Here is a 27,850-nt window from a genome sequence, read left to right as displayed (position 1 = left end):
ACTTCCTATGAATTATTCTGCATATAATGATCTTGTAATGAAATATCATGACAAATACAATGCAATTTTAAACAATATACAAGGGGCTTGAAGTAGCCCTACTTGAACTTGAATTTGGAGCTCAGAAATGTAAGTACTGGAGAGTACTGGACACTTTGAAAATCAGACATTTCCTCAATTTGGTGCTTATAATTATTGTAGCCAATTTATAATTTCCCCACGTGCAGTTATTATGAGGCCTGTCAAATCTAATGCTGTCTTCAACTTGACTTTCCATACAAATCCTTCCATTATAAAAGGAACCTGTTTTTTGGTCACTTTCTCATTATAAAACAGCAATGGTGAGATTCAAATGGTGAGATTAATGCTGCCGCTGTTCATGGCTTTGTTATGTTTGCCTGCGTCGGCCACAAAGGATAGGAGAAAAATCACCATGCATGCATCCAATTTCTTTATTCAGGCAAGTCCATATTATTCTCACATATTTTCGATTGTAATAATAACTTGAATATCAATGCATCGGCAAGGCCAAAGAAAGGCATTATTCTTCAAGTGGTAATGGCCTATTTTTTCTTTGCTTTCTGTGTGTTTGTGGGAGGGGGGGGGGGTCCTTGAAAATGACAATGAAGTGTTTGAAAAAGTCCCTGAAAGTCCATGAATTTCACTTTCCAATGTCTGTATGAACCCTGCTTCAAGGATGTATAGTCCTGGGCCTATGATGTTGAATAGGAGGAGTTATGGACCAAAAGTACACATGTGGAACTTCATAAAAATCACTTTTATTTTTGTATCAAACCATTTATAAATGTCGATCGCAATGTCACACATTGGCCCCATTATTTATAGAAAGACCAATTTAATATACTTGCATACGTGAGAGACAATTTCCCAGGTTACATGACCACCAGCGCCCAAGAATGGCACTGGAAGGAAGAGTAGCATTTTTACAAGCTCCTGGCCAATTGTGCTATTTTGTGTGTCTTACATTTTTCATATAATTTTTCCGCCATCGTTTCCTATGACCGAAAAGAGCTTCCGGACATCAGAACAGCGATCACTAATCTCGTTTTGTAGGAGGATTTTTACTTCAATAAGCAGGTGGCACATGGCATACTGCTCTTCCTAGACCAGGCCCAAATCCTTGACACTTGAAAAAGGAAGATTATAGATGCCGGCGTGTGGATAAACCGCCCCTACCCTCCAGTCTATTGGTGAATGTGCAATTACTGGAGAATAAAGTGGATCAGCTCTGTTCGAGACTATCCTATCAACATGAGCAGAAGAACTGTGATATCCTATGTTTCTCCGAGTCATGGCTGAACAAGGACATGGAAAATATAAATCTCAAAATCCTCATGAGTTTTCATCTATATTTTTCGTAGATGTCTATTTACCACTACAAACCAATGCTGGCACTAAGACCACACTCAACGAGCTATATAGGGCCATAAGCAAGCAAGAAAATGCTCCCCCAGAGGCATCGCTCCTAGTGGTTTTATTGCAGGAAAACTGAAACCTGTTTTACCTCATTTCTACTAGCATGTCACCTATGCAACTACAGGCGAAAAAACTATAGATCACCTTTACTCCACACACAGAGAGTGTGATTCCTGCTTACAAGCAAAAACTCAAAGAGGAAGTACCAGTGACGAGCTCAATACAGAAGTGGTCTGATGAAGAGGATGCTAAACTTCAGGACTGTTTCACCAGCACAGACTGGAATATGCTCCGGGATTCATACCACATCAGTCACCGGCTTCATTAATAAGTGCAAAGACGACATCATCACCCCCGGTGACAGTATGTACATATCCCAACCAGAAGCCATGGATTATACGCAACATGCACACTGGGCTAAAGGCTAGAGCTGCCAATTTCAAGGAGCGGGATACTAATCCGGACTAATATGAAAGATCCTACTGCGATCACAGAGCAATCAAACAGGCAAAGCATCAATACAGGACTAAGATTCTACCCTACTACGCTGGCTCTGATACTCGTTGTTTGTGGCAGGGCGTGCAAACTATCAGGGATTAAAAAGTGAAACCCAGCAGCTGTCCAGTGACACAAGCCTACCAGACTAACTAAATGCCTTCAATGCTCACTTCGAGGCAAGCAACACTGAACCATGCATGAGAGCACCAGCTGTTTTGAATGACTGTGTGATCACGCTCTCCATGGCCGATGTGAGTAAGACTTTTAAACAGGTTAACATTTACATGGCCGCAGGGCCAGACATACTCAGAGCATGCATTGACCAGCTGGTAAGTGTCTTTACTGACATTTTCAACCTTTCCCTGACCCAGTCTGTGATACCTGCAGTATATGTTTCAAGCAGACCACCATCGTCTCTGTGCCCAAGAACGCCAAGGTAATCTGTCTAAATGACTATTGCCCTGTAGCACTCACATCTGTAGCCATGAAATGCTTTGAAAGGCTGGTCATGGCTCACATCAAAACCATCATCCCAGACACCCTGGACCCACACCAATTTGTAATCTCTATCTCCAAAATGCCCTTTACCACCTGGATAAAACAAAGACATACGCGATGCTGTTCATTGACTACAGCTCAGCATCCAATACAAAGTGCCTTCCAAGCTCATCACTAAGCTAAGGACCCTGGGACTGAACACCTCCCTCTGCAACTAGATGCTGGACTTCCTGACAGGCTACCCACAGGTGATGAGGGTAGGCAACAATAGGGACGAGGTTCGAGACCGTGTAGTGTGGTGCCAGGAAAACAACCTCTCCCTCAACATCAGCAAGACAAAGGAGCTGATCGTGGACTACAGGAAACTGAGGGCCGAGCACGCCCCCATTCACATCGACGACGCTGTCGTGGAGAAGGTTGTTCAGTGTCAACATCACTAAGGATCTATCATGGTCCAAACACACCAACACAGTTGTGAAGAGGGCCCGACAACGCCTCTTGACCCTCAGTAGGCTGAAAAGACTTGGCATGGGCCCTCAGATCCTCAAAACGTTCTACACCTGCAACATTGGGAGTATCTTGACTGGCTGCATCACCGCTTGGTATGGGAACTGCTTGGCATCTGACCGTAAGGCGCTACAGAGTGTAGTGCGTACGGCCCAGTACAGGCCTGGGGCTGAGATCTCTGACATCCAGGACCTCTTTACCAGGCGGTGTCAGAGAAAGGCCCTAAAAATGGTCAAAGACTCCAACCACCCAAGTCATAGACTGTTCTCCGGTACCAGAGTGCCAAGTCTGGGACCAAAATGCTCCTGAACAGCTTCCACCCCCAAGCCATAAAACTGCTGAATAGTTCATCAAATCGGACTATTTGCATTGACACTCTTTTTTTGCAATGACTCTATGCACACGCACTGGACTCATACTACACACACACACACACACACACACACACACACACACACACACACACACACACACACACACACACACACACACACACACACACACACACACACACACACACACACACACACAGACTAGATACACTAATGCACACACACAAAACACACACATACGTATATACAGTATATATTGATGCCAAAAACACACACTCACACATAGACACACGTTCCCACTCATCACATACACAGTTGCTACTCTGTTTATTATCTATCCTGATTGTCCAGTCACTTTTACCCCTACCTACATGTACATATTACCTCAATTACCTAAACTACCTCGTACCACTGCACATTGACTCGGCACCAATACTCTTTGTATATAGCCTCGTTATTATTATTTTATTGTGTTACTATTTAAAAAAAAAATTTTAGCTCTGCATTGTTGGGAATGGGTTCATAGGTAATAATTTCACTGTAAAGTCCACGCCTGTTGTATTCGGCGCATGTGACAAATAACATTTTATTTGATTTAAGGTCCTCGACAAAAAGTTCCAAAAACGTGCCAAATAGTGGTTTTAAGAGATTCATTCACAAAATGTCTTGAACATCTACAGTAGAGTGGGTCTAAGAGGTTATTAAGTTATGTTATATTTAAACTCATATGTGCACATAAGGTATGTGGGAGGGAGGGAGGGAGGGAGGGAGGGAGGGAGGGAGGGAGGGAGGGAGGGGGAGGGAGGGAGGGAGGGAGGGAGGGAGGGAGGGAGGGAGGGAGGGAGGGAGGGAGGGAGGGAGGGAGGTTTTGTCCTCGTACTTTTGTTGTTTTTCTAATGTATGTATTTTTACATTTCTTAAGGACTCTTGGAAGACTAGCCCTTGGGCTAAAAGTGATCCTAATAAAAAAAAATAAAAAAAAATAAAGAATCAAGGTATACAACGAGGGGAGTGTGTGTGTGTGTGTGTGTGTGTGTGTGTGTGTGTGTGTGTGTGTGTGTGTGTGTGTGTGTGTGTGTGTGTGTGTGTGTGTGTCCACACACTCAAGGGAGCTGGTCAGCTGTTCAGTTCTGTGCTGGAGATTACAGTGCTTAATCAGGAAACCAGATCAGCTGCACCTGATGCCAGTCTCAACCCCCTTTACACCCAATTAGCCCCATTACTGAGCTCTGTGCTCTGAGAGGTACTGAGCTCTGTGCTCTGAGAGGGCCTGCCGCTTGTTCCAGGGGACCCAAGGTATAAATACCCCATACCGGTAAGCACCGGTTCACACAAGTGCAGCCAGTGGCACATCAGCCACAGACACACTCACAGACACACGGGCACACACACACACACACACACACACACACACACACACACACACACACACACACACACACACACACACACACACACACACACACACACACACACACACACACACACACACACACACACGCACACACACACACACATACACATGCAGTTATTAACACAATCACAAGCACACATCACATTGTCAAGTTATTTTCGTCCTCTGTCTTTGGTCATGGCTGTGGCTTGCATTTGGGGGGTGCAGACAGGGAGGTGCAGAGAGGGAGGTGAAGAGAGGGAGGTGCAGACAGGGAGGTGCAGACAGGGAGGTGCAGAGAGGGAGGTGAAGAGAGGGAGGTGCAGACAGAGGGTGCAGGCAGGGAGGTGCAGAGAGGGAGGTGAAGAGAGGGAGGTGCAGAGAGGGAGGTGAAGAGAGGGAGGTGCAGACAGGGGGTGCAGACAGGAAGGTGTAGACAGGGAGGTGAAGAGAGGGAGGTGCAGACAGGGGGGTGCAGACAGGGAGGTGCAGACAGGGAGGTGTAGACAGGGAGGTGAAGAGAGGGAGGTGCAGACAGGGAGGTGCAGAGAGGGAGGTGAAGAGAGGGAGGTGCAGACAGGGGGGTGTAGACAGAGAGGTGCAGACAGGGAGGTGCAGACAGGTAGGTGCAGACAGGGTGGTGCAGACAGGGGGGTGCAAACAGGGATGTGTAGAAAGGGAGGTGCAGACAGGGGGGTGCCATGAAGGAAGTACAGACAGAGAGGTGCGGACAGGGAGGTGCAGAAAGGGAGGTGCAGACGGGGGTGCTGAGAGGGAAGTGCAGACATGGAGGTGCGGACAGGGAGGTGCAGAAAGGGAGGTGCAGAAAGGGAGGTGCAGACAGGGAGGTGCTGAGAGAGAAGTGCAGACAGGGAGGTGCAGACAGGGAGGTGCAGAAAGGGAGGTGCAGACAGGGAGATGCAGAGAGGGAAGTGCAGACAGGGAGGTGCAGGCAGCCTGACGGCCAGGTGAGATCTTTATTCCAGCTCCCACTCTGACAGAACTGAGCTCCGAGCAGCATCCTGTAACCACCCACACAGAGACTAGACAGCACACCAACCTCCTGCTCCCCCACACCTCCAGCTCCTTCAAATCTGGGAGTCTTCAGTGTGCTCACCCTATAGAGCCAAGCTGATAGGCATGTAACAGGCTCTCACAGTCCTAATGTGTGGAGATCACATGAGGTGTCATATCTGTCCTCTGGGTGCTACACAGAAACCGCTGCAGGCAGCGACAGCAGCTCTGTCCCTCTCCTTCCCCTCTCCCTGTCTGTCAGCCTGCCGTGGAGAGCCCACTCAGCTCTGCTGTCCCTTCGCTCTCTGACGTGTCTGGAGATTAATTAAACACCTGCACCCAGGCATCACAGCCACATCACCCATCAGCCCTGCCCAAATCTACCTCCATCCCTGCTTAGAAGGGATGTGTGTGTGTGAGTGTGTGTCTGTGTGTGTGTGTGTACATATATGTGTGTCCTCCTGGGTAAATCACGCTCCGGCAGCGCGATCTGCCACAGTAGACGTCAAACCCAGCAGCCGGTGGCAGCAGCAGCGTCCAGAGTGGGTGATGACAGCGGGGGTTTATCTGGGATTTAGTTTGATTGTTTTTCCATCATTGTTGTCGTTATAGTTAAAGTTGGCATCGCTGCATTGCTCTGACCACTCTTACCATTACTATCTTACCTCACAGTGCTACAGGAGTTGTCAATTTTCTAGCGCTTCTCAAGAATTTCTCCTGCTGTCAGGCGGCTGAAGGATTTTCTTCTCTTCTTCAGTTTTTCCTTTTCTTCTTTGTTCTTTTCATTTCTTCACCAGCCTTAAAAGATGTGTGTGTGAGTGTGTGTAAGGGGGGGGGGGTCAGTGAAGTAGGCAGCTTGCAGACAGAAGCTTCGGTGAGGAGGGACTTGCTCAGCTCGGCTATGGGCCTTAATTGAGACATACTGTCAGAGTGACAAACACATTTGCATGGAGTGGGTTTCTGTTTGGGCTGCATGCGTCTCGGCCCGCGCTCCTCGCCACGCTGCTCTGCGCTCTGTTAATCAGCTCCCCCCCCACACACACACACACACACATACACACACACAGGAGACATCCTGAGACATCTCCCCTCCCAAACCTGACAGATTCTACATAGCCATGAGGCAGGTGGAGAGAGAGAGAGAGAGAGAGAATGAGCTCAGGCCTCCCTTCACTAGTTTCTCCAAGTCTTTATTTTATCTGGCGTTCCTTTTCCTCCCTCCTCCTTTTCTCCTCCTCTCAGTTTGAGTGTGGGACTTTGTCTGTTTGCAGAAGTTTAAAGCTTACGCTGTTATTATCCTGTAGATGCCATCAATCTATGATGTACTTCAGTCATCCAAGATCTTAGACTCATTTTCTTTTGGAAGATAACAATGACCAACATCTTAGTTTGTCATACTTGTATAAATCCAGGGCCTTGTGTTAAAGGCTGAATGCTGAAACACTCTTGTGTCTCTTTCTTTCCTCATAAGAAAGATATGAATAATGCAGTGACGTTGGATCACAGTCAGTCCCTCTCCTTTGTCGGCATGGTGGAGAGTGATTTGCTGACCCAAAGCCACCCTGGAGCATAGATGCATTACCTCTTCTTTATAGAAGCTGATTTGATTATTCCCATAATTAATGGGTGCCCATAGTCATTTCTTTATTCCTGTACACATTATGGACCTGGCTTGGCAGAAAATGCATTCTAATGAATATAAAAGGCAAAAATCTAACAGGCATTTTGTTCTGGAAGCTCTTAAGGAATATGGATTATAAATGAGGGCGGGAACAGACCTGCTGTGGTTTCAATATGTATGAATCCTTTCATGTTCAGAGCACTGGCTCTTTGTCTGCCTCAGCAGGTGAGAGGAGAGGAGGAAGGATGGAACACTTTCAGAGGAACAGGCAGGGAGAGATAGAAGGAGGGAGGGGATAGACGTGCCTTTTCTCATTTGGTGAAAAATCTGCCCTCTCTCCTTCGTCAAATATCTGCCCTGCTAGAGTTGCCCCACTTAACTTAAGTGCTGTTATTGTGAAGTGGCAAAGTCTAGGAGCAACAACGGCTCAGCTGTGAAGTGGTAGTCCACTCAAGCACACAGAACGGGACCACCGAATTCTGAAGCGCACAGCGCATAAAAGTCATCTGTCCTCGGTTGCAATACTCACTACTGAGTTCCAAACTGCCTCTGGAAGCAACGTCAGCACAATAACTGTTCGTCAGGAGCTTCATGAAATGGGTTTCCATGGCTAAGTAGCCTCACACAAGCCTAAGATCACCATGCACAATGCCAAGCGTCGGCTGGAGTGGTGTAAAGCTCGCCGCCATTGGATTCTGGAGCAGTGGAAACACGTTCTATGGAGTGATGAATCACGCTTCACCTTCGAGCAGTCTGACGGACAGATCTGGGTTTGGTGGATGCCAGGAGAACGCTACCTGCCCCAATGCATTGTGCCAGCTGTAAATGTTTCCCAAATTAAGCACTGGGTAGCTGCGGGAACATGGTTGGAGAGCCCATGACAGAATATCATCTGTGGTGGAGTGAGAGGCTGCATCCTCCTCAAACAGTGATTGATGCATGAAGTGAAGCAAGTGTTCTTATACGACCAGACATTTCTACATGTAATCTCGTGTAAAAGCAGAGTATTGATGGTAGCCACTAGAAAGAGGAGGATCCCAGCTGTTTTTCCCCCTGACCCTGTTCCTACCCCTTTCATAACGGGCCATTCTAAATCGAGACACATTTGACATATCAGTAAAGACAAGAATACATTGAGAATAGTCGGATGGGTGAAAATATGATCACTTGAGAGAACAGGCTGTGCTCCCTGTGGCAAAGAACAGAGCGCAAGCTTTTTCAAATAGTCAACAGCCTATAGTCGCATCCTGCTGTTCATATATGTTTGTATCATTCACAATGAAATTTGCCCAATAACTCTAAATCTAGCATATAGGCTAAGATCTATTTCAAATTAGGCACATTCATATGCGCGCTTGCTCCGGAATGGGAAAATATCCTTTCTATTTTATTCAGCTACGTTCAATTATATTATTCTTATAATAAAATCATATAATGTAAAATAATGGCACGGGACTTATAAACATATCTTGTCTGCTAAATGAACTGGCCTACAGCTTATGGCATGGAGCATTGTCAGATAATATACAGTAGGTCAACTCATATTGGGTTCTTCTTAGGACCTTAGGCAGGATCAGACAACCACCTTCGCCATCAAATTGACTTCGGCGCGCCGCCAACGTTCCGTCAGAAAAAAACTAACATCTGACATAAACCATGTAGCAGTTACAGCCAAGATAAAACGTGAGCCATTTACATGAATTAAAGCAAATAGCCATGAAAACTTTAGGCCATTACGGCACTTTTTATCATTACCTCATGTCAGATGCATGAAAAATGAGCGCATGGACTTAAAAACAGGTGGTGTAGCTTTCACTCAAAAACGATGTGGGTCTACTAGGAGAACAGTGACATTTTGCCAAGGCAGAGATGAGTGGCTCACACCAAAACGCACCAGTGGACGCATACACTCTGGCCTGATGGCAAAAGCCATATTTGTCATTACACTTTTTGGTGTTTTGTGTAACAAATGTCCCTTTCTATTCGCCACTGTTTGGAGTCTTTGTTGCAGGTGGATGGATGTAGGAGGGTCACCTATGAAGCAGCCATTTGAAGTTATTGTTTTTGTAACCTTTATCTAGCTCGGCAAGTCAGTTAAGAACAAATTGACGGCCTACACCGGGGGGCGTTCTTCTTCTGAAATACATTTTCTTCGTATCATCATGTTTCTTTCTCCCTGCCTAAAATAAATAATGGATTCATTGTGGTGCTGTATTTTAAGTGGATTTATTCAACTATTTTCAATGTAGATGTTCCAGAGGTGCGCATCAGAGGCTTTTATGCCTGGAGGTCTGGAGATGCTAAACATGTTTATGTATATTAACGGTCAATTACCGCGAGACCGCCAGTCATTTGCATGACAATAACCTGCGGCCACAATTTCATGACCACCACAGCCCTAGCAAAGCTCTGGTCAGAGTGGTCAATAATTTAACAGGTTTCTGAATACAATATACTGTATCAAGAATCTGACTTGACCTGACTTGAGTTTTAATACACTCACAGTCATAATACACGCATGTAAGAAACACACACACACACACACACACACACACACACACACACACACACACACACACACACACACACACACACACACACACACACGCGCACACACACACACACACACACACACACACACACACACACACACACACACACACACACACACACACACACACACACACACACACACACACACACACACACACACACACATACACACTGCTGTGGTGCAGTGGGCAGTGGAGCAGGTTGAGAGCTTCAAGTTCCTTGGTGTCCACATCACTGACAAACTGACATGGCCCAAGCACACCAAGACAGTAGTGAAGAGGGCTGGACAAAACCTATTTCCCCTCAGGAGACTGAAAAGATTTGGCATTGGTCCTCAGATCCTCAAAAGGGTCTACAGCTGCACCATCGAGAGCATTCTGACTGGTTGCATCACTGCCTGGTATGACAACGGCTCGGTCTCGGACCACAAGGCACGACAGAGGGTAGTGCGTACGGCCCAGTACATCACTGGGGCCAAGCTCCCTGCCATCTAGGACCTCTATAGCAGGTGATGTCAGAGGAAGGCCCTAAAAATTGTCAAAGACTCCAGCCACCCTAGTCATAGACTGTTCTCTCTGCTACCGCACAGCAAGCGGTACCGGAGCGCCAAGTCTAGGTCCAAGAGGCTTCTAAACAGCTTCTACCCCAAGACAAGACTCCTGAACACCTAATCAAATGGCTACCCAGACTATTTGCATTTACTCCCCCCTCCCCCCCTCTTTTACACCACTGCTACTCTCTGTTGTTGTCATCTATGCATAGCCACTTTAATAACTCGATCTACATGTACATATTACCTCAACTGCCCCCCACCTTGACTCTGTAACGGTACCCCTCTGTATATAGTGTCCACATTGACTCTGTACCGGTACCCCTCTGTATATAGTCTCCACATTGACTCTGTAACGGTACCCCCCTGTATATAGTCTCCACATTGACTCTGTAACGGTACCCCTCTGTATATAGTCTCCACATTGACTCTGTAACGGTACCCCTCTGTATATAGTCTCCACATTGACTCTGTAACGGTACCCCTCTGTATATAGTCTCCACATTGACTCTGTACCGGTTCCCCTCTGTATATAGTCTCCACATTGACTCTGTAACGGTACCCCTCTGTATATAGTCTCCACATTGACTCTGTAACGGTACCCCCTGTATATAGTCTCCACATTGACTCTGTACCGGTACCCCTCTGTATATAGTCTCCACATTGACTCTGTAATGGTACCCCCTGTATATAGTCTCCACATTGACTCTGTAACGGTACCCCCTGTATACAGTCTCCACATTGACTCTGTAACGGTACCCCTCTGTATATAGTCTCCACATTGACTCTGTAACGGTACCCCTCTGTACATAGTCTCCACATTGACTCTGTACCGGTACCCCTCTGTATATAGTCTCCACATTGACTCTGTAACGGTACCACTCTGTATATAGTCTCCACATTGACTCTGTAACGGTACCCCTCTGTATATAGTCTCCACATTGACTCTGTAACGGTACCCCTCTGTATATAGTCTCCACATTGACTCTGTAACGGTACCCCCTGTATACAGTCTCCACATTGACTCTGTAACGGTACCCCTCTGTATATAGTCTCCACATTGACTCTGTAACGGTACCCCTCTGTACATAGTCTCCACATTGACTCTGTACCGGTACCCCTCTGTATATAGTCTCCACATTGACTCTGTAACGGTACCCCTCTGTATATAGTCTCCACATTGACTCTGTAACGGTACCCCTCTGTATATAGTCTCCACATTGACTCTGTAACGGTACCCCTCTGTATATAGTCTCCACATTGACTCTGTTCCGGTACCCCTCTGTATATAGTCTCCACATTGACTCTGTAACGGTACCCCCCTGTATATAGTCTCCACATTGACTCTGTACCGGTACCCCTCTGTATATAGTCTCCACATTGACTCTGTAACGGTACCCCCCTGTATATACTCTCTCTATTGTTATTTTACTGCTGCTCTTTAATTGCTTGTTACTTTTATTTTTAAATCTTATCCGTATTTTTATTTAACTGCATTGTTAGTTAGGGGTTCGTAAGTAAGCATTTCACTGTAAGGTGTTGTATTCGTCGCATGTGACTAATACAATTGGATTTGATTTGATACACAGTGGTCTCGTCAGATGTGGCTGGGCGAGGGCAGGTGTAAGTATTCACACTCTGCCAGGCTGGTTCCACGACTGGCCCTCCAGCCTCAGCTCAATTAAACACACTTTGATTTCTCCTTCTGCATGTGTCTCTGCTACTCTTCCTCCCTCCCTGCCTGTCTCCTTCTCTGTCTTCCTCCCTGCCTGACTCCTTCCCTGTCTTCCTCCCTGCCTGACTCATTCCCTGTCTTCCTCCCTGCCTGCCTATCTCCTTCCCTGTCTTCCTCCCTCCCTGCCTGTCTCCTTCCCTGTCTTCCTCCCTCCCTGCCTGACTCCTTCCCTGTCTTCCTCCCTCCCTGCCTATCTCCTTCCCTGTCTTCCTCCCTCCCTGCCTGTCTCCTTCCCTGTCTTCCTCCCTCCCTGCCTGTCTCCTCCCTGTCTTCCTCCCTTCCTGCCTGTCTCCTTCCCTGTCTTCCTCCCTCCCTGCCTGTCTCCTTCCCTGTCTTCCTCCCTCCCTGCCTGTCTCCTTCCCTGTCTTCCTCCCTGCCTGCCTGTCTCCTTCCCTGTCTTCCTCCCTGCCTGCCTATCTCCTTCCCTGTCTTCCTCCCTCCCTGCCTGTCTCCTTCCCTGTCTTCCTCCCTGCCTGCCTGTCTCCTTCCCTGTCTTCCTCCCTCCCTTCCTGTCTCCTTCCCTGTCTTCCTCCCTGCCTGCCTGTCTCCTTCCCTGTCTTCCTCCCTGCCTGCCTATCTCCTTCCCTGTCTTTCTCCCTCCCTTCTTGTCTCCTTCCCTGTCTTCCTCCCTCCCTGACTGTCTCCTTCCCTGTCTTCCTCCCTGCCTGTCTGTCTCCTTCCCTGTCTTCCTCCCTCCCTGCCTGTCTCCTTCCCTGTCTTCCTCCCTGCCTGTCTCCTTCCCTGTCTTCCTCCCTCCCTGCCTGTCTCCTTCCCTGTCTTCCTCCCTCCCTACCTGTCTCCTTCCCTGTCTTCCTCCCTCCCTGCCTATCTCCTTCCCTGTCTTTCTCCCTCCCTGCCTGTCTCCTTCCCTGTCTTCCTCCCTGCCTGTCTCCTTCCCTGTCTTCCTCCCTCCCTGCCTATCTCCTTCCCTGTCTTTCTCCCTCCCTGCCTGTCTCCTTCCCTGTCTTCTTCCCTGTCTGCCTGTCTCCTTCCCTGTCTTCCTCCCTCCCTGCCTGTCTCCTTCCCTGTCTTCCTCCCTGCCTGTCTCCTTCCCTGTCTTCCTCCCTCCCTGCCTATCTCCTTCCCTGTCTTTCTCCCTCCCTGCCTATCTCCTTCCCTGTCTTCATCCCTGGCTGCCTATCTTCTTCCCTGTCTTCCTCCCTCCCTGCCTGTCTCCTTCCCTGTCCTCCTCCCTCCCTGCCTGTCGCCTTCCCTGTCTTCCTCCCTCCCTGCCTGTCTCCTTCCCTGTCTTCCTCCCTCCCTGCCTGTCTCCTTCCCTGTCTTCCTCCCTGCCTGCCTGTCTCCTTTCCTGTCTTCCTCGCTCCTGCCTGTCTCCTTCCCTGTCTTCCTCCCTGCCTGCCTGTCTCCTTCCCTGTCTTCCTCCCTCCCTGCCTGTCTCCTTCCCTGTCTTCCTCCCTCCCTGCCTGTCTCCTTCCCTGTCTTTCTCCCTCCCTGCCTGTCTCCTTCCCTGTCTTCCTCCCTCCCTGCCTGTCTCCTTCCCTGTCTTCCTCCCTCTCTGCCTATCTCCTTCCCTGTCTTTCTCCCTCCCTGCCTGTCTCCTTCCCTGTCTTCCTCCCTGTCTGCCTGTCTCCTTCCCTGTCTTCCTCCCTCCCTCCCTGCCTGTCTCCTTCCCTGTCTTCCTCCCTGCCTGTCTCCTTCCCTGTCTTCCTCCCTCCCTGCCTATCTCCTTCCCTGTCTTCCTCCCTCCCTGCCTGTCTCCTTCCCTGTCCTCCTCCCTGTCTGCCTGTCTCCTTCCCTGTCTTCCTCTCTGTCTGCCTGTCTCCTTCCCTGTCTTCCTCCCTGCCTGTCTCCTTCCCTGTCTTCCTCCCTCCCTGCCTATCTCCTTCCCTGTCTTTCTCCCTCCCTGCCCATCTCCTTCCCTGTCTTCCTCCCTGCCTGCCTATCTCCTTCCCTGTCTTCCTCCCTCCCTGCCTGTCTCTTTCCCTGTCCTCCTCCCTCCCTGCCTGTCTCCTTCCCTGTCTTCCTCCCTCCCTGCCTGTCTCCTTCCCTGTCTTCCTCACTCCCTGCCTGTCTCCTTCCCTGTCTTCCTCCCTCCCTGCCTGTCTCCTTCCCTGTCTTCCTCCCTCTCTGCCTGTCTCCTTCCCTGTCTTCCTCCCTCCCTGCCTGTCTCCTTCCCTGTCTTCCTCCCTGCCTGCCTGTCTCCTTTCCTGTCTTCCTCCCTCCCTGCCTGTCTCCTTCCCTGTCTTCCTCCCTCCCTGCATGTCTCCTTCCCTGTCTTCCTCCCTGCCTGTCTCCTTCCCTGTCTTCCTCCCTCCCTGCCTGTCTCCTTCCCTGTCTTCCTCCCTCCCTACCTGTCTCCTTCCCTGTCTTCCTCCCTCCCTGCCTATCTCCTTCCCTGTCTTTCTCCCTCCCTGCCTGTCTCCTTCCCTGTCTTCCTCCCTGCCTGTCTCCTTCCCTGTCTTCCTCCCTCCCTGCCTATCTCCTTCCCTGTCTTTCTCCCTCCCTGCCTGTCTCCTTCCCTGTCTTCTTCCCTGTCTGCCTGTCTCCTTCCCTGTCTTCCTCCCTCCCTGCCTGTCTCCTTCCCTGTCTTCCTCCTGCCTGTCTCCTTCCCTGTCTTCCTCCCTCCCTGCCTATCTCCTTCCCTGTCTTTCTCCCTCCCTGCCTATCTCCTTCCCTGTCTTCCTCCCTGGCTGCCTATCTTCTTCCCTGTCTTCCTCCCTCCCTGCCTGTCTCCTTCCCTGTCCTCCTCCCTCCCTGCCTGTCGCCTTCCCTGTCTTCCTCCCTCCCTGCCTGTCTCCTTCCCTGTCTTCCTCCCTCCCTGCCTGTCTCCTTCCCTGTCTTCCTCCCTGCCTGCCTGTCTCCTTCCCTGTCTTCCTCGCTCCCTGCCTGTCTCCTTCCCTGTCTTCCTCCCTGCCTGCCTGTCTCCTTCCCTGTCTTCCTCCCTCCCTGCCTGTCTCCTTCCCTGTCTTCCTCCCTCCCTGCCTGTCTCCTTCCCTGTCTTTCTCCCTCCCTGCCTGTCTCCTTCCCTGTCTTCCTCCCTCCCTGCCTGTCTCCTTCCCTGTCTTCCTCCCTCTCTGCCTATCTCCTTCCCTGTCTTTCTCCCTCCCTGCCTGTCTCCTTCCCTGTCTTCCTCCCTGTCTGCCTGTCTCCTTCCCTGTCTTCCTCCCTCCCCTGCCTGTCTCCTTCCCTGTCTTCCTCCTGCCTGTCTCCTTCCCTGTCTTCCTCCCCTCCCTGCCTATCTCCTTCCCTGTCTTCCTCCCTCCCTGCCTGTCTCCTTCCCTGTCCTCCTCCCTGTCTGCCTGTCTCCTTCCCTGTCTTCCTCTCTGTCTGCCTGTCTCCTTCCCTGTCTTCCTCCCTGCCTGTCTCCTTCCCTGTCTTCCTCCCTCCCTGCCTATCTCCTTCCCTGTCTTTCTCCCTCCCTGCCCATCTCCTTCCCTGTCTTCCTCCCTGCCTGCCTATCTCCTTCCCTGTCTTCCTCCCTCCCTGCCTGTCTCTTTCCCTGTCCTCCTCCCTCCCTGCCTGTCTCCTTCCCTGTCTTCCTCCCTCCCTGCCTGTCTCCTTCCCTGTCTTCCTCACTCCCTGCCTGTCTCCTTCCCTGTCTTCCTCCCTCCCTGCCTGTCTCCTTCCCTGTCTTCCTCCCTCTCTGCCTGTCTCCTTCCCTGTCTTCCTCCCTCCCTGCCTGTCTCCTTCCCTGTCTTCCTCCCTGCCTGCCTGTCTCCTTTCCTGTCTTCCTCCCTCCCTGCCTGTCTCCTTCCCTGTCTTCCTCCCTCCCTGCATGTCTCCTTCCCTGTCTTCCTCCCTCCCTGCCTGTCTCCTTCCCTGTTTTCCTCCCTCCCTGTCTGTCTCCTGCCCTGTCTCCCTCCCTGCCTGTCTCCTTCCCTGTCTTCCTCCCTCCCTGCCTGTCTCCTGCCCTGTCTCCCTCCCTGCCTGCCTGCCTGCTTTCCACTCTCCTTGCATGCCTCGCTTCCTCTCTGCCTGTTTCCCTCTCTCCCACTCTCTATATCTCATTCCTTCCACTCTCCTTGCTTCCTCCCCCTTCCCTTCCACTCTCCCTCCCTTTGTCTCACCCTGCATTTCTCACTCTTTCCCACCCTCCCTCCGTCTCTTCCTCCCCTCAGCTCCAGTCGGTCATTAATGAAGTGGTGTGCCCCATCTATCGCGCCCATGCCATGCAACGCTACACCACTGCCTTTGTTTGCTGGCACCGAGCCATTTGGCTGGGCACTGTCAGCTCCTCTACTCTCCTTTTGCCTAATTAGCTCTGTTGTTCTCTTCCTTCCAAGATCCCCCCCGTTTCAAGTTCAGACAAACAGCATCAGGCTTTGATCTCCCCCTCCACCTTCCAACCACCCCTCCAGCCTCAGGCCCAGGGCCCAGCATGGCCCACATGTGACCTCTGGTGTTGACCTCAGTGTGGTGGCTCTGTTCTCCCTGACCTCTGGTTTGTCCACCTCTGGGTCTGGTCTGGTGCTACAGCCTATCACCACGAGAAACTCTGCCTGCAACAATGATCTCTGCCTCTGAGCTGTGAGGAAGATGTGGGTTTGAGAGGACCTTAGAGTGATGTGGATGATGTTTTGGGCGATGTAGATTGTTATGTACCCTTCAGGCACTTTAGGGCGACTGGGATGCAATGTTGGAGGGGTGGTTAGGCAATGCATAGGGTATGAGGTGCTCTGTGATGGTAGAGAGTGTGTATGAGGTGTGTGTGTTGCTGGATCTGATCATGAGCTATTGGGGGATGTTCTCCTCTCTTCTCTCCTGCAGGTCTAATTACAGTAATGAGTTATGTCTCTCTCTCTATCAGGCCTACCCTCGGGTACATATTAGCATTCCATTCACATAGCTCTACACCAACGCTAACAATTATGAAATACTCATCAGCAGAGTAAATATACAGCCAAGTCTCCACAAGAAACTTAGTCCTCTTAAACTCCTGCTTCCATGAGAAATATACCCTCCAGTCAAGTGATTCAGGCTGAACTCGTAAGAATCCGGAAGTATTGGAGGTACATCTGCTTTCAATTCTAATAGACACTTTAAGGTGAAAAGGGGACAGGGTTTTTCACAGAACAGACAGTATGCAATTGAGTCATTATTCGGCTGTATCATTCATACCCACTCGTCCAATTTAGTATCCAAGAGTCTGCCTGACAGCTAGATATCTAATTATGTTCCATAGTGACCTGTAACTATTATCCTTGGAGGGAAGACTACTATGTCGTTTGTGTGTGTGTGGTGTCTGTCTGTCTGCCTGTCTGTCTGCCTGTCTGTCTGTCTGTCTGTCTGTCTGTCTGTCTGTCTGTCTGTCTGTCTGTCTGTCTGTCTGTCTGTCTGTCTGTCTGTATGGCAGTCTGCATGGTTCCAGAGACAGGGCGAGCTGCACTCTGGGCCACAGCTTTATTCATGAGAGCTGGGGAGGATGTGAGGTTTATCCATTTAAATTGATCTGATGAGCAAACTCCAAAATGTGGAATAAACAGATCCATACTTACTGTATTCTCCTTTCCTTCTGTCCCCCTCCTCCTCAGTACAGAGCTGTAGCTTGCTCTTGCTCTCTAGTGGTGAGAAAGGGACATTTCTGCTCATTAATAAACAGCCTCAGCAGACCAGTACCATAGATAAGAGTTGAAAAATCAGTCATTTGTACACAGACCAAATGGGATTTCATTGAGGAATTGAGCACAATGATCTGAATTGACAGATATACTGCTCAATTAAAGACATGGTAATGCTATGATTCTGGAAAAGCTTGATTTCTAAAACACATAATATTGTACACCTGTTATTACCGGCTGAAAGGTAAAATGCTCAAATAATGGGCCAATTATGAGTGTCAACACAGGAAGTAAGAACCATATGAAGTGATAATTCACCCAGTGTCGGCCAGAGCACAGACATACCTTTGTGTACTGAAGGGGAGGCACACCTGGCCAAATGAGTCGCTAATGTTTGGCAGGGTTTGGTTTAGTTGTTGTACAGCCAATCAGCTGTAAGCCTGCTGCTACATCAATGCAGAGCAGCGTTTCCCACACAAGGCTGTCACAGTGGGCTGACAAGCCTCAGAAACACACCTCTAATCTTAGCCTGCCTTTATTCTCCTCCTCAACCACGTGTGCATAATGCAGAGAGAATGACATCCTGTGCAAATATAAAAAATCCTTCCAGCTTATTCCTACATCTTCTTTTCTCTATAGCTCTTTTACATCCCTGCTTCCCCCTCTCTCTCTTTTTTCTCCATCACACTCGTTCCCCTCCATTCTCTCTCTCTCTAGTTCTCTCCCTCCCTCCCATTTGCTCCACTGCATTGTCTCCTCAGAAGCCCTGGCAGCGGTATCATCTCCATCTCTTAGTGTCAATTAAAAGTGAAATATTTGCATTTGTCAACTTATCATTTGTGGCCGGAGTGATGCGCTGCTGATTTGTCAGAGATTCCTGACACGTGGGAAAGAGCAGGAGTCGGCTGTCTTCCTCATTAGAGAGAGAGCTGGCACCATGATGGCTGACACCGCCGCGTGGAGCGCTTCCCGCCGCGCGCCGCCTCCTCCTGACATGATACTTACCCAGGAACAGCCCTCGTCTGTCAGGGCTGTCACACGCCAACGCTGGGGGAGCGGGCCCCTGCACACCATGCACCCATCTCTCAGGGCTCAGGAGGAGAAGAGAGGGGGAGGGGAGAACAGTGGGCTCATCTGGGTGCAGGAATGTTTTTGTTTACAGTACAGTACATCTTTATTTCCCAAGCACTCACTTCCTCCCTCTTCCCGCATACTTACTGTAGTGTGAGTACCCCTTGAGGAAAAATGCATGTTTATTAGAAAAGAAAAATAATCTATTTTCACAAATTGTGTAGAGTTCACAGTAAATGGTTTTTATCAGGCTTCACTAAGCTAAAAACATTGTGTAGAAATTGTTTTGGACTCTGTGAAAGATGTTCTGGTATATCTACTGTAAGGTATTCGTTACGAAAAAGGTTCACGTGAAAATTGGTTAACCCAGAACTAAAATCTTGTGAAATTAGTCAGATGCTAAGTTCTGTGTCCATACGTGACACAAAAGATGGAACGAGGATCAGAACCAGAACGAAGAGCTCCGCCCTCTCTCTTTGCTAGTTACAGGCAAGTCTATGGGCCAAATGTCCCCTCCCCTTCCAAAATTTGAAAGATGCTAACACCTGCAAAATCGTCATTTGTCCAAATAACCAGTGACAAAAACCCCAGCACCGAAACTTGCGTTGCTGATCTCACGCATCCCTTTGTATCATGACATATACAGTTGAAGTCGGAAGTTTACATAAACTTAGTTTGAAGTCATTAAAACTCGTTTTTCAACCACTCCACATGTTTCTTGTTAACAAACTATAGTTTTGGCAAGTCGGTTAGGACATCTACATTGTGCATGACACAAGTAATTTTTCCAACAATTGTTTACAGACAGATTATTTCATAATTCAGTGTATCACAATTCCAGTGAGTTAGAAGTTTATAAACACTCAGTTGACTGTGCCTTTAAACAGCTTGGAAATTTTCAAAAAAATATGTCATGGCTTTAGAAGCTTCTGATAGGCTAATTGACATCATTTGAGTCAATTGGAGGTGGACCGGTGGATGTATTTCAAGGCCTACCTTCAAACTCAGTGCCTCTTTGCTTGACATCATGGGAAAATCAAAAGAAATCAGCCAAGACCTCAGAAAATAAATTGTAGTCCTCCACAAGTCTGGTTCATCCTTGGGAGCAATTTCCAAATGCCTGAAGGTACCACGTTCATCTGTACAAACAATAGTACGCAAGTATAAACACCATGGGACCATGCCGCCGTCACATCGCTCAGGAAGGAGACGCGTTCTGTCTCCTGGAGATGGACATACTTTGGTACGAAACGTGCAAATCAATCCCACAACAACAGCAAAGGATCTTGTGAAGATGTTGGAGAAAACTGGTACAAAAGTATCTATATCCAAAGTAAAAACGAGTCCTATATCGACATAACCTGACAGGCCACTCAGCAAGGAAGAAGACACTGCTCCAAAACCAACATAAAAAAGCCAGACCGTGGTTGCAACTGCACATAGGGACAAAGATTGTACTTTTTGCAGAAATGTCTGATGAAACAAAAATAGAACTGTTTGGCCATAATGACCATCATTAGGAAAAAAGGGGGAGGTTTGCAAGCCAAAGACACCATCCCAACCTTGAAGCACGGTGGTGGCAGCATCATGTTGTGGGGGTGCTTTGCTGCAGGAGGGACTTGTGCACTTCACAAAATAGATGACATCATGAAGCAGGGAAATTATGTGGATATATTGAAGAAACATCTCAAGACGTCAGTCAGGAAGTTAAAGCTTGGTCACTAATGGGTCTTCCAAATGGACAATGACCCCAAACATACTTCCAAAGTTGTGGCAAAATGGCTTAAGGGCAACAAAGCCAAGATATTGGAGTGTCCATCACAAAGCCCTGACCTCAGTCCTAGAGAACATTTGTGGGCAGAACTGAAAAAGCGTGTGCGAGCAAGGAGGCCTACAAACCTGACTCAGTTCCACCAGCTCTGTCAGGAGGAATGGGTCAAAACTCACACAACTTATTATGGGTAGCTTGTGGAAGGCTACCTGAAACGCTTGACCCAAGTTAAACAATTTAAAGGCAATGCTACCAAATAATAATTCAGTGTATGTAAACTTCAGACCCACTGGGAATGTGATGAAAGAAATAAAAGCTGAAATATATCACTCTACTATTATTCTGACTTTTCACATTCTTAAAATAAAGTGGTGATCCTAACTGACCTATGACAGGGAATTTTTACTAGGATTAAATGTCAGGAATTGTGAAAAACTGAGTTTAAATGTATTTGGCTAAGGTGTATGTAAACTTTCGACTTAAACTGTATACTGTACCATTTTTGTTTACATAGCTTGTCTGTTCACAAGAGGTTATGTTAAGGTAAAGTAAAGTAAATATGTTTTATATAGTACAGTAGATCACATCATATCTAGGTAAGTATATTTTCTACCCTGTTTTATTGTTGGGAGGGGTACACGGAATTAGACCTGCCGAGTGTGTGTATGTGTGCGTGCGTGTGTGTGTGTGTAGATTCCAGCCCAGCATTCCTGTCTCCTCCGACCCCCACACTGTGGATCAGGGAGGAAGCCAGCCAGTGTTCCATCCCTCTCTAGTTCTGTTCATTAGGGAGAGAAGCACTGACCACCACTGCACTGCTCTGAGGGTGGGAGTCTGACAAAGACACAAAGGAATTCACCATTTAATCTTCAAAGAGGCCAGGGAGTGAGGAAGGAGGGATGGGGGTGCAGAGTGAGAGAGTGAGAGAAATAGGAAGAGAGAAAATACTGTGTATTAAAGGATTATCTGTAAACTGAATTATATTAAGGCTGAAATATTCAGACTCCGTAATTGTTCCCACTTTATCACATCATCGTAACCTGAGCACCTTTGTCAGCAACACTATATACTCTAATAAAAAAGCATGGGCTGAAGCACACCCCCCCAGAACTTGGTAGAGGTGCTGACTAACGGTGAGTAAACTGTGTTCTTTAGAGATAAATGAAGAGTGTTGCACACTGTACATACAAGCTACCAGTGTTGGGTAAACCACCAGCGTTTCGGCGTCACTGTGATTTCTTCAGGATGCCACAGTGATGCTGAAACGCTGGTGGTTTACCAAATACATTACTGGGAGCTTGTATATCCAGTGTGCGACTCTTTGTGTATTTTTTTCTAGCAAACTGCAATACTGTATATCACAGGAAGCTGGTGGCACATTAATTGGGGAGGATGGGCTCGTGGTAATGCCTGGAGTGGAATGAGTGGAATGGTATTGAATACATCAAACACATGGTTTCCGTTCCAGCCGTCCTCCCCTCAGCAGCCTCCTGTGCTATATACGCAGCAAAACTAGTTCTTCCCAAATATCTCTTCTTAGCTCAACACTCCCTCCTGTGGGTTTCTCTCTCTTGGTGTTGAAGTGCTTGTATTGTTCAGGCTTCCCCTCTATGTCTGGCCCTTATCCTGGCTGTGACCCTCTGTGCCAGCCCCACTCCTGGGGAGGGACAGTAAGAGCCTTGTTTTTTTTCTACTCCAGAAGGATGAGGGAAATGATTCTAGTGTCCTTCCCTCATTTGTTCTCATATCATCTCAGCAGAGATTTCATTTTGAATTCTCGTCTTGGACCGGATGGGTCCCTTTGTTTCAATATCACAGGCCAGTTCACATTCCCTTGGATCTTGGATCCTTGAAAGAGAGAGAGAGAGAGAGAGAGAGAGAGAGAGAGAGAGAGAGAGAGAGAGAGAGAGAGAGAGAGAGAGAGAGAGAGAGAGAGAGAGAGAGAGAGAGAGAGAGAGAGAGAGAAAGAGAGAGAGAGAGAGAGAGAGAGAGAGAGAGAGAGAGAGAGAGAGAGAGAGAGAGAGAGAGAGAGAGAGAGAGAGAGAGAGAGAGAGAGAGAGAGAGATCTCCAGCCCGTGGGTGTGTTATGTTATGAGAAGAAACAGAAGTCGTCTGGTGAGATACTGTATTTCTATTCAGTTTATTTTTTAATTCTATGTGGGCGTTGCAAACATAAACTCCTTCCTTCCCTCGTGGTACGCAGACAGAACGCTCCTACGGGACTGTGGGAGGAGAACAAACAGATAGTCAAACACTTATAGGGTAACTGTGTTGACTTCCTATCCTTTGTCAGATACAATTCTTACCGCATTTGATCTAGTTACAAACAAAACCATGCACAGCAAGTCCAGTCATTCATTCCATGGTGTTGCTTTAATTATCATTCTCTTTTGCATCAGTTTCACTGTTGACATCCAATAGAAACTTTAGAGTTTTGAATAAATCACACGGTTTACAATTGCATCATGTTACAGTGTTACTACCCAATCACATTTTCCAGAATAATCACAGAATACTCCCTATACATACCAGTGTAGCCTACCCAGCATTCCTTGCTGTTCGTTACTGTAGTTGGTACTGCCTGAGACGAGGTGTGTCCAGTGTAAGCTCCTACCATACTATTCAGAACTCAAATACAGATCAGTCCAATCTATCCCCTGTTGTAGATGCGAATCCAGAGTGTACCAGGGTTGGGGTCAATTCCGTTTTCAATTGACAATTCACTGGGCAATGTTCACTTTGTGAATTGACTGCAGTTGATCCCAACCCTGGAATGTACTCTGTATAATCCAACACTGGAGCAGCGCTAACATCAGTGAATTGTCAGTACATGTCTCCCTGGATCGTACTGAATCACCTAGCCCTGCAGGACGGGGAGGGGGAGGACCGACCGAGCTCAAACAGAAACCTGCTCTGTCTCTTTGTCGGTCTGTCATACTGCTCTACAGCACTCCACACAGACGTCAACACGGTCATCACAGTGAGTTTTCCTTTGAGACAACACATAGTTCCCTCCAGTCAACTATATTTTAGATAGGGCCACACAAAAATCAACATATAGATAGATAGCATATCCAATGTAGAATGTACAAGAGTCAAATGTTGTGTTTCTCAGCATTCCATCCATTCTGTAAGGAAGGCACACACAAACTCATTCATAAAGTCATGTGGAAGTCAATTCATGACAATTAACTATCTTTCAATGACTTGCCTTTAGCGTGGGGTTGCGTAAACTTCATTTCAAGCTAATTAGGTGTTGCTTTCATTCAGCTTAGTTACAGTATAAGCATGTGGTACATCATCCATAGTTACAGAAAAGAACTAGAGCACAATATCTATCTTCAGCACCTCCAGTGGACAGTGAAAACGTCCATTGATCACTTGGCTGGTTAAGTAGTGGCTCTGGTGAGGATAGATTAAGAGACTGACAGGAGTGTAGGTTTGGGTAAATGTATCCTGTCTGAATACTGTGGCATCAGAGTTTGAGATGGCTGATAGCATTTAAGTGGTCTCAATCCACTTTCTATGAGTTTGAGTTTTAGGAGCACCTCATACATTTGCACAAGACAATGACATGAACAAAAAACACATCATAGATTTAGAAATAAGACCATTACAGTATTTACACGGAGTCGGAAAGAACAGTATTGGTACAGTGCATTGCCTGTTAATTGTTAAATGCACATCCAGAGAAAAATACAATGTTTTACCATCAAAATGGTCATTAGAGTGAACTCACACATAATCAATGTGGGGTACAGAATGTACACGGGTAGCTATTGTATAGAGAGACACTGGAGTCCAGTAATGGTTCATCGCTCCAGGGAGGGGACTAGCTGATTAGACTCAACCAGACAGCAGTGCTCAAGTCCTGGGGAGACGAGAGCTCTTTCATCCTCTATCCTGCCCTTCTCTGCGGCTCAGACAGACCACGTCACCTCTTTCTATAAAGAGATTAGTTCCGGGTTGAATCACCCCCAACCCCATGACCCAGCAGCAGCAGTGTGGCGGTGGCATCACCGTGAGGGAACATGTCCACACCACTGGTGACCTTTCACACGCTGGACACCTCTTAGTGATTCTGACCAGTCCTCGCCTGTGTCTGGTTGTGTGTCTGAGCCAGGGAGGCTAGGTGTCCGACCTGTAGCCGAGTGAAGGTAGTGTGTGTTGCTGTTCTGTGTGGGGCTCATATGAGCCTCTCCTCGGGGGCACTTTGAGTACACTGCCCATCTCCAGCCGTGCCCCTGCCACCTCCTGGGCGCTGGGGCTGTAGGTGCCCTCCGACTGGCGCTTCTTGCGTGCGGTCAGCACCATGAACACCAGGGCCACCACAGCCAGCAACACACACAGGCTGGCCAGAGGGATGGCCACCACCAGCCAGGGCACACGCTGCCTCTGCTCCTGTCTCTACAGAGGGGTGAGAGCAGGACATTTAACTATGACTTATTATGACCGTGTTATTACTTATTAGTACCTTAATACTCCGATTAGACGAACTGCAGCTTAAATTGTTTTAATACATCAGCCTCTTTGATCCAATCTGGTCTGTGTAAAAGCTTTTGACACTCAACGTATATTATCACTACACAGTCTACTGTAATAAATGTACTGACAGTATGTTGTCACGCACAGACGGTCAGTTACTGAGTGTGATTAGTGGAGATATAAGGTGCCTTACATTGCTTTCACACTGTGTGCCGCTGAAGCCCGGCACACACACACACTGGAAGCTGCTGAGTCGGTCCAGGCAGGTAGCACCGTTGAGACAGGGTCTGGACTCACACTCATCTATCTCTGCCTCACACCTGGGAGAGAACACCAGGGAGGGGGGGTCAACACGAAACTGACACCCCAGCAGGAACGACAGCTCTCTGTCCATACAATAGGAGCCTTTTACAGTCCCACTGACATGCTCAGCTTTTAAACTGTAGACTTATAGGGCCGGGCTACCGGACACAGGTTAAGCCTAGTCCATTTAGCATGCTTTTTAGTCCTTCTTAGTCCAATAAAATGTTAGTCTCCGGGAACGCGGCCCATGTATTTTCTATGGAAAATTGGATAGGTTAGTTATCTCACCAGTCTCCAGTGTAGCCAGGTTTACAGGTGCAGTTGGTACCCCAGATCCCATCCACGCAGACCCCACCGTTGTCACACTGCGTCTCTTCATCACACTGCTGTGGAGGGAATCTCCATCTGTAGGATACACAAAATACAGTCATTACAACGTCTATACATACTGAATACGTAGACACACACACACAGTGATTTTTGAACAGGAACATGCCCTGGTTATAGTTTGTGGTACTCACTGGCAGCGGCGGCCGGTGTATCCAGGGGGGCAGACACACTGGTAGGTACCCGTCCCATCTAGGCAGGAGCCCCCGTTCAAACAGCTGTGCTCCAGGCAGTCATCCACCTCCTCCTCACAGTCCCTGCCCCCCCATCCTTTGTGACACTCACACTGGTAGTTTGCCAGCAGGTCTGTGCAGGTGCCGTGGGCACAGGGGCCTGAGGCACACTCGTCTGTGTCCCTCTGGCAGAACTCTCCCTCCCAGCCTGGGGAACAGCTGCAGTTGAACAGGTTCCAGAGGTCCTGGCAGGTGCCCTGGTTGAGGCAGGGCTGGTACTGACACACATCAGTAGCAACACACCCCATCTTGTTCTCCTGCCCCCCCTGTCTGATAAACCGGGCTGCCTGGGGGGCATCTTGGTTGTCCAACAGAGGTAGGTAGACTCCTCCCACCCTCACCTCTCCCAGACAGCCTGTGTAGTTTTCTGCCAGCCACACGGTGGTGTTGTTGAGGAAGTTGAGGTGCCCGGCCGTGCCCATGGTGCTGCCAGCCCTGCGCCCGTCCACAGTGAGGCGCCAGCGGGACACAGGCTGCAGGGGATCTGTCATGGCCAGGTGGAGGTGGTGCCAGGCCCCGTCTGAGATGGGCAGGTCGCTGGTGAAGGCCTGTAGCTCCAGGCTGTTGCCGCTCAGTAGTTTGACCAGCAGGGAGGAGTTGAGCAAACCCAGACAGAAGACCTCTGCTCCGTTAGTGGCCCGCAGCAGCACGCCGTTCTCCTCCCGAGTACGTATATCCATGGAGACACTGGTCACCGTGGCAACCAGCGAGCCATTAGCTGTGAACTGCAGAGCGTTGCTCTCAAAGGTGGCGTTAGTGAGGCCTGGTGGAACAGCAGTATATTAATAAGGCTGTTGAATACAGTGACACACCTTTTAGTAAGGTTTTCGCTATTTTGTTTGTGCCGAGAAAGATACTGTAGTAGAGAGAAAGGGAGAGAGATAATGTATACGATCCCAAAAAAATCCACTCACACTCGTAACCGTCAACTAGATCCACACACTGGCTGCCCACGACACAGGGGTCGCTGACACACCACACGCGTGTATCACATCGCCTGCCAGAGAAGTTCATGGGACAGGTGCACTCAAAGTCATTCCAGGTGACTGTGCACGTTCCTCCGTTCTGACAGGGACCAGCCTGAGGAGGACATAGATATTAGTGTCTGTTACAATGAGTGAACTGAAAAGTCTTTGTCGGGACCCTCACCTGAGAAATCTAGACAGCTCTTGAACCAGTTTCCTACAGTTACAGCAAAACATCTCTTAAGTGTGAAGGTGTTATTGACGTTACCTTGCATGCCTCATCACTGACACAGCCATCCAACATGTTCTCCGATTGTTTTGGGATGTAGCACTGGAACGCTTTGTGGGTGTGGCACTCCTCCTCTGGGAGGTGAAGGTACAGGCGCATGTGGTCCAGAGTGATGTCCTGTAGGCAGCCTTTGAAGTGACCTCCCCAGGGGGCAGTGGACTCCCCCGGTGGCAGACCCCCCATGTACACCACGTCCCCATGCTCCATCCTCACCCGCCCCAGGGATAACTGTGTCCCACCCTGACTGAACCCTACCTGACCCTGGCGTACCACCACAGTGACCAGCTCCCTCTGTCCGCTGGTGATGTAGGTACCGTTAGAGAACAGGGTGGTGGGGGGGCTGTTGAAGACCAGGGTTCCCTCCCGCAGGTACAGGGTGAGGTAGGCCCTCCTCCCTCTCCGCAGCTGGAGGAGCAGGCCGCTAGGCTTCAGAGAGCGCAGGAAGAAGGAGATGTTGAAGTTCTCCCCGTCCGTTTGGTTGATGTTGAAGGCAGCATAGCTCACAGTGTCTTCATTACTGAATGTCCACGAGGGGTATTCTGAGGCAAGCAAAAAAAAGCAATACTTTCAGTGTGAACAACAAAACCTGTACAAACCTGTATAGCTGAAGGGAACTGGCTGTAAGTTGAGGAGACACACGTAACCCCCTTTAAATGACAATATATTGTCAGCGTCTGGTGTCTGCAGTT

The 27,850-nt window shown here is 48.6% G+C and overlaps 2 protein-coding genes across 2 annotated transcripts in view; both read right to left on the bottom strand.

Moving 5' to 3' along the window:
* Nucleotides 1-27,850, bottom strand: part of LOC118358171 (folylpolyglutamate synthase, mitochondrial-like) — a 158,697-nt gene that overhangs the window by 86,570 nt on the left and 44,277 nt on the right. The window lies entirely within an intron of this gene.
* The window catches only part of LOC118358165 (protein crumbs homolog 1-like), a 39,467-nt gene continuing 34,470 nt past the window's right edge, over nt 22,854-27,850 (bottom strand). Inside the window, exons 8-13 of the mRNA XM_035735670.2 lie at nt 27,141-27,700; nt 26,822-26,987; nt 25,809-26,670; nt 25,576-25,692; nt 25,178-25,304; nt 22,854-24,906 (exon numbers count right to left, since the gene is read on the bottom strand). Of these exons, the coding sequence (XP_035591563.2) occupies nt 24,628-24,906; nt 25,178-25,304; nt 25,576-25,692; nt 25,809-26,670; nt 26,822-26,987; nt 27,141-27,700 (2,111 nt within the window). The 3' untranslated portion in view covers nt 22,854-24,627. The remainder of the gene's footprint in view (nt 24,907-25,177; nt 25,305-25,575; nt 25,693-25,808; nt 26,671-26,821; nt 26,988-27,140; nt 27,701-27,850) is intronic.

The sequence above is a fragment of the Oncorhynchus keta genome, chromosome 25, assembly GCF_023373465.1.
Source record: "Oncorhynchus keta strain PuntledgeMale-10-30-2019 chromosome 25, Oket_V2, whole genome shotgun sequence".
Taxonomy (NCBI): Eukaryota; Metazoa; Chordata; class Actinopteri; order Salmoniformes; family Salmonidae; genus Oncorhynchus; species Oncorhynchus keta.
The sequence above is the reverse complement of the archived record's forward strand: the minus strand, read 5'-3'. Positions and strand labels throughout refer to the sequence as shown.